This window comes from Lotus japonicus, chromosome 6 (assembly GCF_012489685.1).
Source record: "Lotus japonicus ecotype B-129 chromosome 6, LjGifu_v1.2".
NCBI lineage: Eukaryota > Viridiplantae > Streptophyta > Magnoliopsida > Fabales > Fabaceae > Lotus > Lotus japonicus.
In genome coordinates, this window is record NC_080046.1 from 60249724 (window position 1) to 60262064 (window position 12341).

Here is a 12341-nt window from a genome sequence, read left to right on the forward strand (position 1 = left end):
GAAACCAATCAAATATTGTAATCTTCCCCGTACCATCAAATAATAACGGCTTTAATTCCCCAAAATAATTAAACATATTAATAGCCTATTTAAATCATGATGAAATATATTTAGTAAGGAGTAATCTAGGTAAATCTTAGATAATTAGGGAAAATCTTTTAAAATTTGGTTTCAAGATTTGTTTTAAAATTAGGGAACACGTGTTAACAGAAGATAAGCTATCTAATTCTTTTCTAATATATATTGATATATATGGGAAGAGATAGCAGATGCAGTGTCTTAGATAATTAGGAAAAATCTTTTAACATTTTAATGAATTATAATCTCAACACATATTTTATTTTTATATTGTAGATAATGAGAAAGAATAAAAGGAGAAATCAGCCTCAACATTACATTTTTTTTATATTGTGGATCATGAGAAAAAATAAAATGAGAAATCACGGGATTCTTGTAAATATGTAATAAATTAGGCTTGAGACTTTTCCTAATTTAAAGAGATAATAAAAACGGTTTCAAGATTTGTTTTAAATTAATTAATACTCTAAAAATAAATTAAGATAAAATTAAGAAATAAACAACCTAAATCCTAATCAAATCTAAAATTTAAAAATGTACTTTTTTATGGCAATTAACCTGAGAATGACACGTGGAATTTTTTTTTATGAGAAATAACATGAGAATGACACGTCACTAAGAATTAACGTGAGAATGACACGTCACTAAATCAGCCTGATGGAAGTTCTTATTTTCTGATATATATTGATATTGATATCAATATCAATCAATATCAATATCAATATCAATATCAATATTATCAATATTATATATTAGAAAAGAACAACTTCTAGCATGACGTGTCGCTCCCACAGGCTAAGTTAATGACGTGTCGCTCTGAGATTAATTCTCACTTAATTTTCTTAATTTTTTACACGTGGCTCTTCCTCATTGGCCCTACTTGCCACATGTGCCCTGATTTTCTCCTTACCTTATTTCTCCTTAACAGCTAAACCTAATGCTCTTCCTCCTCCTCTTTAATCAATTGCGCTGCTCACGGCCATCTCAACCCTCGCCGCGAGCCCCTCCATTCACGGCCATCTCAACCCTCGCCTCTCATCCCCATTCTGAAGAAAGCAGCGATGAAAGACGTGGATTTCGAAGTAGGTCACCCTCCTCATCCTTCATCCGATGTGGAACTAAGCTTAAGATCTTCAATGGACACTGACATGGGTCTCTTATTAATAGTGAACCTGTTGCCCCAGAAATTGTTGGACCCACTGCTGTTGTTGTTGTTGTCTGTTCATCTCATATCATAATTTCAAACTGTGGTGATTCAAGAGCAATTCTATATCGTGGCAAAGAACCCATAACATTATCTGCTGATCATAAAGTAAGTCACCTCCAATTACAGTTTTGCATCCCCTTTGAAAATAGGTTTACTGATTAGAATCTGATGTCTGATTGTGAAATGGTAGCCTAATCGAGAAGATGAATATGCTAGAATTGAGGCAGCTGGAGGCAAGGTGATACAATGGAATGGTCATCGCATATTTGGTGTTCTTGCAATGTCAAGGTCTATTGGTATGTACAAAATCCTAATTCACTTTATTTGTTGTTGTATTTTATTAGTGTGAAGTGAAATATGAGCAGGCTTTTGTCTGTCCTTCTGTCTATTGCAGCATTGTGCCTGATTTTTCAAAGTTTAATGTTCCATTTTCCATGTGGCGATTGGGCAGCTTTCTAAGCCATTTACTTCAAAAATACAATAGTTGTTTTGGCTTTCTAGCATTTAAATGATCAGGAAATTGATGGTTAAAATAGCCTGGAGAAAATGGTTTATGTTGCATCTATTTCAATCATGATCTATTTTAGTTTTTACCAATAAGCAGGGTACATTTATCTCTTGAGAATTGCATTGCTATCTTCATGAATATCTACTACATTATATCAGGACTGGACATTAATCTATTGCCTATGCTTCCTGTAGCATGTGCTTTGATTCTTTTAGGATTATCTACCAAAACCTGCAAGGACTGGTATTGACAGCAGAGGAAAGAAGAATATATTCATTCCTTGCTCTCTCTTATTCTTGCCATCTTCCCTAAAACTTATCTTCTTTTCATCAGGATGTTGCCATCAAGGTTTACTTCAGGAATGGATACACAGAGGAGACTTTACAAGACTACAAAAAAGAGGTATCTCAATTTTATTTATCCGAGTACTAACTTTTTTCCCAGTCACAATTTGATTATTTATGTTCTCTCTTGTGATATTCTTCTGCTGCTATGTGTTGATTGCAGCTGGTGCTTTTGTGGCGATTGAGCAATAGAATAAATGAAGGGAAGGTGCAGTGTGTCCAGGATCTCAACTACAACCATACGTAGCTCATTTTACTGCGGAGGACCTGAGATGCAGAATTTCCTCTTACCAAACGATCTGCCACATCGGGGTGAGTGGTTCATAATTTTAGTTTGAATCCTAAGCCTTACAAATTTCATATTGAGGTGATGCATTTCACACATTACAAGGAAATCAACAGGAGCAGGTCCTTCGAAATGAACTTTGTCCAAATGATAAATCAACCAATAGTAATATTGTAATAGAATGATGTGTATCACATGACAGCTAATAACTTTAATATCTTATGCAGTTAATAAATTGTATTTTGATCGAGGAGTCATGGTCTGGTGCTTGCTCAGTAAGAAGACACTCAGCATTGAGTATGGCCATGCTATATCTTTCTCATTCCTTATGCTTGCATTTGGGGGCAATGTTTCCAAGGCATCTACCTCTTATCTTTGCATTTGGACTCCCTCAGGTTTAAACTCACCATTCCTTTCCAATTGTCATTTTTAATGTTCTTTTACTTGACTCTACTTATTCTGTAAGTTTGTTTATGTTGTGCACTATATGCTTTTATTCTTACTGAAGTTTTACAGGAGATAAATTCATGATGTGTACGAAATTTGTGTGTGAATTTTTTTTCATGTATACTCAATTTTTTATTTATGATCTGTTGTGCAATATATGCCTGGCTTTCGATGTGTAGCCTTCTTTACCATTTTATAGTTTGATCTCTTTAATTGATATATTGACTTCCAAAGCTTATGCGATTACAATAAAACATTGTTTTTGTAATTCTTAAAAAAATTGTCTTTGTAATATGGGGTGCCACCTGCCAAAGTTCAATCCCTACTATTGCCTTTGATGTTTACCTTTGGAAGAAATGCAATTAGATGAAGATGCTAAGAGTTTGAACATTGAAACATAGAGTAACCTTATGTGTGTGTGTGTTACTTTGAAGCCGAAGTGCGTAACTGATGCCTGACATGATTCCCTTTTCACTAAAGCAGGAGTAGCATCATTCCTTCTGCTTTCTAACCTTGCATTGTTCATTTTTTTGTTTCAGTGTCAAGTCACTTTTGTGAATTGCAGTGTTCATATTTCTGATGATGGAGAGCAACTAAAGTAAGTGTAATTGAGTAAACCCATTACAAAAATGGCGCCCTTGGTTTTATGAAGCATGTCTCCACAGTTTTGACCCCAAAAAAGCATGTCTCATCACTGGGATACACATCTAACTTTGGTTATCATGGAAAGTGAAAGAGAGAAAGAAACCAAATGGTTGAATTTGAAAACTTTAGATTAGTAGTTTAGAACTGTTGTGGAGTGTGGAGTCTTCAGTTAGCTTTAGCTTAAAGAAACTTCAATCTGTTTCACATGTGCAGGTAAATATGAGCATTGCTATACTTCCTATGTCAGCAGAGTACAACTGGAGCCCCAGCGCTGTCGGTTTAATACAGTCTTCATTCTTTTGGGGATACCTCCTCACTCAGGTAATTGTGATTTCATTTTGATAAATTTAAGTATTTGTCAAACATTTAACAATCAGAACCTGTATTATTTTCTATTATTGGTTTAGTTGGCTTTGAATGAGTTTCATTTCATTGGTCATTGCACTTCAGGTTTAAATGTAATTACAAAACTTATGGTATATTTTATTCAAAGACCCTGCTAAAGAAGCAACTGGTTGTATTTGAGGTGAGTGATGGTTTTGAGGTGGGTTTATCTTCCTTTGTTTTATCTTTATCTTTATATTTATCTACATAACAACTCCTTCTCACGCAAACTGGAATTTTCTTCGTTATGCAGATAGGAAAAGACATAATTCTGATATAAGGCAAGAGAATATCACTTTGGGGATACAATTCTGCAATTCCAATAAACTAGCAAGCTGCAAAAATGCTCACACTAGGATTTAATGTTAGAGATGCTGAAGTCACTATACATACACTTCCATTAATGTACAAATTTTACTTTTCTTATGGAAGAACAAGTTTAGTGGCTTGGGCTGTGCTCTGCATTTGTTATCTTTGGCAAACAGGATTCCATATTAAGGTAATTATTAGCACATTGTTTGTTACTCCATTAAGCCTTTTCACTTTTAAGTATTTGATGCTTCTTGTTGTTAGTGTCTTTATTTTAAAAACATTAAGACTCTACCTAACATATTTCAAAGACATGCGAGATAAACCGTTTTAGTTCCATGTTCCTATTCATTTCCCTGGCTTTATAAATATATGAATAAAGTTAGTGCAGTATTTATTAAAGTTATGTTGTAGTGTTGACTATCATAAGTTTGGTGCTGAATGTAAATTGCAGAAGACCCTGAGCAAGGCATTTGACTGGTGTATAGAATAATGAAAACTGGCTGATTGTCCACGTGAAGCAATTTTATCCTATTGGCAAAGCTCTCCTTCATCCATGGAAACATGATGCAGAGACTACAACAATGATTCAGAAAGAATTTGTGTGAATAATTTACATTTGTTTGTGTTTAAATTACTAGGTAAAATGATGGTTGATAATATGTAACGAGTGTTAGAAATTAATACTTTCACGGGGTTAGTCATTTTTATATAAAAATGCTTTCATGTTAAAAAGTAACAATAAAATATATTTTCATATGATTTAAGAGCAATATCCTCCGTATAATTTACGAATAAACATGTGCTCACTTAATCCTTTTAGTTTTGAGGTTAATTCTATATGTACAAATACTCTATGAGTTTGAAACACTACAGTTGAATATTTTAATGTGTTTTTGAAATATCTAGCTGTCTTATAATAATTTTACTATAACTCTTCATATCTCAATTTTTTTTGTAATCACACTACTAATTGATGTCAACTCCAATAGTCAATTCGTAGGCCATCAATTGATCATACTTATGGAAAAATTGCAAGGTAATGAAACTGACCGTAAACATGAGATTGTAGAATGCATCATCCTCTTGCAAAATGGATTCTTAAGGTGGGCGATGGAACGGTTGACACCATCGACGAGGATGAGACCACAATTGAGATTCCGTGGGATTTGTTGATCGGACAGGGTCCTGATCCTCTTCTTGAGTTGGTCAATTTTGCTTATCCGGACATAGTGCCGAACTTGGAAACCGATTCGTACTTCCAGGAAAGGGAGATTCTTGCCCCTACACTCGAGAGCGTCGAGCATGTCAACAACTACATGCTGTCAAAGCTTCCCGGTGTCGAGCGCGAGTACTTGAGCTACGATACCCCGTGTTGGTCGGATGAGGATTCCGAGGTTCACGCGGAGTGGTTCACCTCTGAGTTTTTAAACGACGTTCAGTGCTCGAGAATTCCAAACCACATACTGATATTGAAAGTTGGGGTTCTGATCATGCTTCTACAAAAAATAGACCAAGCAGCCGGTCTGTGTAATGGGACCTGGTTGAGGGTCACTCATCTTACTCAGTATATAATTGTTGCGACTGTTTTATCAGGAATCAGGCTGGGTAAAACTGAGTACATTCCGAGGATAACCTTAACGCCTTCTGACTCTAGTCTTCCCTTCAAGTTCTCTCGAAGGCAGTTCCCGGTGACTTTATGCTTCGCGGTGACTATAAACAAGAGTCAGGGCCAGTCCCTTTCTCATGTCGGTTTGTACCTTCTGAGGCTTGTGTTTACTCATGGACATCTGTATGTCGCTCTCTCAAGAGTGAAGTCAAGAAAAGGCTTGAAGGTGCTCATTGTGGATGAGCAAGGGGTGGTTTCGAGCTCCACGCGCAATGTTGTCTACAAAGAAGTTTTTTAGAACGTGTGAGCGGAAATTAACGCGCATGATCGCGGTCACTGCAGAGTAACTCAGCTACTATTTATTAGACACCGTAATTTGATGTTTCGTTAACCAATCTTCTTATTAGTTAATCAGTCGTTTGCTTCGCATTTTAGATACTTCTATTTCATCTTTGTTTATTAGTTATTCAACTGCACTAATTTCAAACAAGTGATTCAATTTAAGCCTTTCCTTCCTTTCCAAACATTAAAATAGTAGAAATATTTTTAGGCCTTAGGATTTAACCTTGATTGGATAATTATGAGCACTCTCTTAAGAAGGCTTTGTTATAAGTTGGGGATCTTCACCCACAAGAATGAAACACATATTATGGTCAGTTATTTATTGCTTAGTGCAAATATTCACGATAAGGAAACTACTAGTAAGTACTGTTGGTGATAAATACTCTTGCTAAACAATAGCTTTAATTTGTTATATGTCGTCAAATGCTGAATTTGAGAAGATGTGAATGCAAGGAATATAGCAAATGCTTGAATGCAAGGTAAAATTAGATTATATAGACGCTATGTTTGGTGAGAGCTAGTGTCATGTGAGGATCAACAACCAAACAATTTGGTAGAGTAAGTACTAACAGCTAATAGAAAAATTAAAATAGAACAAGGACACATTCAAGTCTATACTAGACATAAGAGATTGAGACTTTAACATTGGAGGCGTCCGATAACTTTAGGATGCATGTAATTAAGAAGTTATTCTGGTGAAGGTAAGTCATAGCAGCTGAATATTGGGTCACCAAGTGTTGGATGTTGCATCTTTTCCCAGTGAAAGTGTACATCGTCTACAAGAGAAGCAACAGTGAGATCCCAAATTACAAATGCCGAATTCACTATAATACAAAGAGAGTCAGAGAGTGGCTGAATTTTACCATTACGATTTTGGACATTTCTTCATGAATGCGTTTTGTTCTACATCAATGGCAAGTTCCTTTCTCCTGAAGCCAACAGCTAGTGGCTTATTTTTTCACCTACAACAAGTGGCCTGACCTGCTGTATAGAGAAATGATTCTATCTTTGATTAGGAGTTGCTTCCAACAGATTTTCCTCTTATCAAAATTCAAAAACAAAATTGATGTTGCAATTTCAAAGTTAGCAATACTCACGATAGACATTATAAGAAGGTTGACAAATACCGACAGTTTTTTGCTGACGGTCTAATAACATCTTAATAACTCTCCACTACCGATGGTATAACCGTCGGTAATACATTTTCTCCTGAAAAATAATCATTTACATATATCTATGGCTGCCAGTAGATGGCGGGAAAGATTACTGACAATTTAGGCAATCGGTGCATTGCATGAAAATTAGAAGGGAAACATACCAACAAAGATAATCGTTGGTATTGACGTATTGTCACCGGCCATACCTCAACCAAACTACCTCTATTCCGATGGAAATGACCACCGGTAACTCCGTCAACGGCTTCATTTAACCCACCGTAAACTGTTAGTATATTGACATTTGAACCTTTTATAAATGGACACCCAATGAGAAATTCAAGGAAGCATTAGCTAAGAAGTCTTCCAGTTTTGTGGTTTTGAAGGACATATTTATAAAGTTTATTTGACTTATTTTATAAATTCCATAACACAAACAGAGATGAAATTGTTTATTTAACTTATTTTATAAAATTAAATTTGTCTATAAATAGAATCTAAATTCAAATAATGAAAAGATTGCCATTTGGTTTGCTAAAGAAGGCAGAATGACAAATGCACCTCCTGCCCCTGGATAGTGAAGTTCACATGACACATCAACATAGTTATGAGCACATGTCAGTCCAAAACATTAACTTTGGATAAATTACATTTATTGTCTCCATAAATACAATCAAAGTTGACTTTACCTCAAACTGACTTTCTGACTTATTTATAATACAGAACTTTGGCTCCATCCCATGAATTTTCCTCTGCATGCAAAAATACCATTTGGATTTGACTTAACACAAGGTTTGATCTTTCATATATACATTTTAGGTGCTTGAAAATCATCTTCTTATAGGAGTTATCCTTATCCACTAATGCTAAAATCACACCACAATTATATTTTCATCTTATATAACAGACATGATCTCCATATAATTGTTAGAGTTTTGTGTTTCTGACTTACACTAATTCTCATGCATTTGGAGCCTGTGTTTATTTTCAAGCTAGGTCCAAGATGGAAGAAGTGGTAGCAGCAGACAAGGCCGAGTTCACAGAATGCTGGCGCAGAACAACTGAATCACCTTATATCATGCGCCTTGCTCTTTCTGCTGGCATTGGAGGTCTCCTCTTTGGTTATGACACAGGTAATAGAACCCTTCTTCAATTTTCTCAGAAGAAGCCATAATCAATTTTAGAGAGATCGCTTCTGGTTTCAGAATTGATTCTAAGGAAAAAGAAATCGATCTAAACATGCCTACTATAGTACTATTTTGACCGTATTCCTTGCATGCAGGTGTGATTTCTGGAGCCTTGTTATACATTCGTGATGAATTTGACCAAGTTGACAAAAGAACATGGCTCCAAGTGAGTTTAAGTATACTCATTCCTACCATCTTTATATCAGCCTCTCTTCCATCATAATCAATTTTAAAATTCAGAATGTGTCACAACATTTTCTCGCCAGAATTGACTGTGGCTTGAGAACCAATTGTAGAAGAGTTTCTAAAGATGCAAAGTTATCTTCATATTGGAGCTAGTTGACATGGTTATTTTATGATCTATTGTTGTGCAGGAAACCATTGTTAGCATGGCTGTTGCTGGAGCTATAATTGGTGCTGCATTAGGAGGGTGGATAAATGACAAGCTAGGGAGAAAGAAATCTATTTTGTCTGCTGATGTTGTGTTCATTCTAGGTGCATTAGTTATGGCTATTGCTCCTGCTCCATGGGTTATCATTGTTGGAAGGGTTTTGGTTGGTTTGGGAGTTGGTGCAGCTTCCATGACTGCGCCTCTATACATCTCTGAAGCTTCCCCTGCTAAGATCAGAGGAGCTTTAGTCAGTATAAATGGACTTCTTATCACCGGCGGTCAATTTCTGTCTTACCTCATCAATTTGGCATTTACCAAGGTTTGCAAGATTGGAACATTTGTAGCTATTCAAGTTCATTAAACTTGAATGACATAACTGAAATTGATTTGTCTCAGGTGCCTGGAACCTGGCGTTGGATGCTTGGGGTGGCAGGAATTCCCGCCTTGATACAGTTAATATTGATGTTGTCCCTTCCTGAGTCACCTAGATGGCTCTACAGACAGGTTTGTCAAATATAAATTTTGAATTTGTGTACATTCTTCTTGAGAGTTTCTTAATCTACAGAAGAGTTTATTTTCTTAATGTTACAAGATAATTTCTTAAATATTTTTGTTGTTAAATGAACTGAGCTATGAATTGATGTCAGTCTTATGCTTGTTCACAGTTAAAAAGTTTTAACTTTTCTTATATCTCTCCTGTTTAATGGATAATGTCCTGGTTATTTCTGAGATGCCTCAAGATGCTGTGTGTTTAGTTGCAATGTGTATAAATTGCAACGAAATTGTCAGCTATTTCCAGGAGTCTTCACTTTACATTAAGCTTTACTTCATGTCTTAACTATGATAGCATGTTTGTATCAGTTTCTCTTTCCTTATAATCCTCTCTGGCACCCAGAACCTACTCACATAAGCTTCTCTCTGAATTGATTTTGGAGTTAATTGTAGAAGGTTTTCTAAACATATTCTGAATGATGAATGTAAAACACAAACAAGTCCTTAGTTTTCTTTTTCATGAGACTTGACTCCTCAGATAGCAATTTCTTATATTTCATGTCTGCAATTTATGAATGATCAAGAGTAACTTCTCAACTTCAGTCCTTTAATTATCTTTTTGGTTATTTGACTCATCAATCATTCTTTGGAGCCAATTTCATCTATACTGCTGAGTTTCTATTAACCAGAACAATGTCGAGGAGGCAAGGCGCATTCTGTCAAAAATCTACCGTCCTGATGAAGTTGAAGAGGAGCTGAAAGCCATGCAAGAATCCATTGAATTAGAGAAAGCAGAGGAAGGCTTAACCGGGCATAGTCTTGCACAGAAACTAAAGGGTGCCTTGTCTAACAAAGTAGTTCGAAGAGCGCTTTACGCAGGTATCACAGTCCAAGTTGCTCAGCAGATTGTTGGTATTAACACAGTCATGTATTACAGTCCAACAATCGTTCAGTTCGCCGGAATTGCCTCCAACTCCACAGCACTTGCACTTTCCCTGGTTACTTCTGGTCTGAATGCTGTTGGCACTATCTTGAGCATGGTTTGCATTGATAGATTTGGAAGGAGAAAGTTGATGCTCATCTCCATGATAGGCATCATTGTGTGCCTTGTGACTTTAAGTGTTACATTCTACCAAGCAGCTCACCATTCTCCTGCCATTAGTAACAAGGATAGCCTTAGCTTTGGGGCAAACTCTACATGCCATGATTACACAAAGGCCCCAGATTTCTCCTCATGGAACTGTATGCATTGTTTGCAAGTAGATTGTGCCTTTTGTGCCAGAAGCGAGAGTGAAGTAAGTTCTACTAAATTCTGTGCATGCCTCTTTTATAGCATGTTTGGATCAACTTCTTTTTCCTTAGAATGAATTATGAAGCCTAAAACAATAAGCTTCTCATACTACAGATATCATATATCACAGCTATTACTTAATTCTATTCTCTTCTTTTCTTTCACTTTCTATTTGAGTGTCCACACACTCATGCATGACCACCATCCTTCCTTTTCAAGAATTTAGGTACTCATATTGTCATGTTTTGCTCAACCTTTTCAAAGAACATGTAAAAACCTGAATTTTGTCCAAATTAGAGACAGTTTTGATTAAACTATAGAGTTAATTCTGTCTCTTTCTATCTGTTATCCAGTTTCTTCCAGGAGCATGCTTGGCAGCAGAAAAGGGTATCAGAGGCGCATGTCGAGCACAAAATCGTGTATGGTTTTCAAAGGGTTGTCCAAGCAAAATTGGGGTCCTTGCAGTTGTGATCCTTGGATTGTATATCCTAGCATATGCTCCTGGAATGGGAACAGTGCCTTGGGTTCTGAATTCTGAGATTTATCCATTGAGGTTCAGAGGTCTAGGTGGAGGTATAGCAGCAGTTTTCAATTGGTGTGCTAATCTACTTCTCAGTGAATCATTCTTGAGCATGGTAAAAGCTCTAGGCACTTCTGGCACATTCCTCGTCTTTGCCGGCTTCTCCTTGATTGGCCTTGTATTCATCTATGCATTGGTGCCTGAAACCAAAGGCCTTCAGTTTGAGGAGGTCGAGAAATTGCTTCAGAAAGGCTTCAAACCTTTCCCCTTTGACAGGAAAAAGGAGGAAGATAACAAAGCGAAAAAACAAGACTTGGCTTAATGCACCTACCAATATTAAAAGTGTGTCTTGATTAACTTTAGAAAAATATTATAATAAATAAGATTTTGGTAATCAGTATAGGTAGAGATTCCTGTTAATGGTTCCTAATGTCAACTCTAAATAGTAAATACTGATAGTCTGATTGGCTTCTAAGTTTTAACTACTAATGTTTCAACTTTTTCCCCCTGCTTTCTCCTTGTGATGACTATAGGTAGAAGTTAAAATGACTCTAGAAAGCAATTTTGAATAGAAGTTCACCACAGTACTTGAGAGGCAGAAGCATAGTGAAGAAGACGTGGGAATTCAACATCCTTTTTCAGCTATTGAATGTCCCAAGAAGCTTCACACTTTAGATTAAAGAGAACCCCACTGCTATCTCACCAAACAGATTCGCCTTTTTATGATGCAAGCAATGAACCTAATCCTAATCCACACATAAAAAAACCATGCTTTTGAATTAGTGAAAGGCAAGACCACCGACACCAGGTAATTCAAAACTTAGGATTTGAAGGTGCAACCATCCAAACAAACGGCAGGACAAAACATACCTGCCCCTGCCAGCTAATTGGTGATGATTATTATAAGCGACAAAAAGATTTGAAAGGGGGAGGAAAATAATGATCAAGATTTAAGATACTCGATGAGGAAATTTTGTACTGCAAATGCAACCTGTGGTGGAATGAAGCTGCAAGGGGTGGTGGGGCTTTGATTTGCCATACAAATGTAACTTGGAACCTCATTTAGTAGCATGTAGCGGGTGAACCGCTTCAAAACAAGGACAAGCAGCCCAAGGGACCTACAATACCATCATCATCACATTTATTC

At 36.4% G+C, this 12341-nt stretch overlaps 2 protein-coding genes across 2 annotated transcripts; both read left to right on the forward strand.

The window, feature by feature from the left end:
• The first annotated feature begins 5281 nt into the window (after window positions 1-5281).
• On the forward strand, window positions 5282-6115 carry LOC130725697 (uncharacterized). Its single transcript, XM_057576902.1, has one exon. The coding sequence runs from the start codon at window positions 5282-5284 to the stop codon at window positions 6113-6115; it is 834 nt and encodes a 277-aa protein (XP_057432885.1).
• Window positions 6116-7975: 1860 nt separating this feature from the next.
• On the forward strand, window positions 7976-11569 carry LOC130725854 (inositol transporter 4-like). Its single transcript, XM_057577046.1, has 7 exons — window positions 7976-8105; window positions 8310-8446; window positions 8596-8666; window positions 8875-9210; window positions 9288-9395; window positions 10073-10678; window positions 11028-11569. The coding sequence occupies exons 2-7, from the start codon at window positions 8317-8319 to the stop codon at window positions 11514-11516; spliced, it is 1740 nt and encodes a 579-aa protein (XP_057433029.1). The 5' UTR covers window positions 7976-8105; window positions 8310-8316; the 3' UTR covers window positions 11517-11569.
• The last annotated feature ends 772 nt before the right edge of the window (window positions 11570-12341 follow it).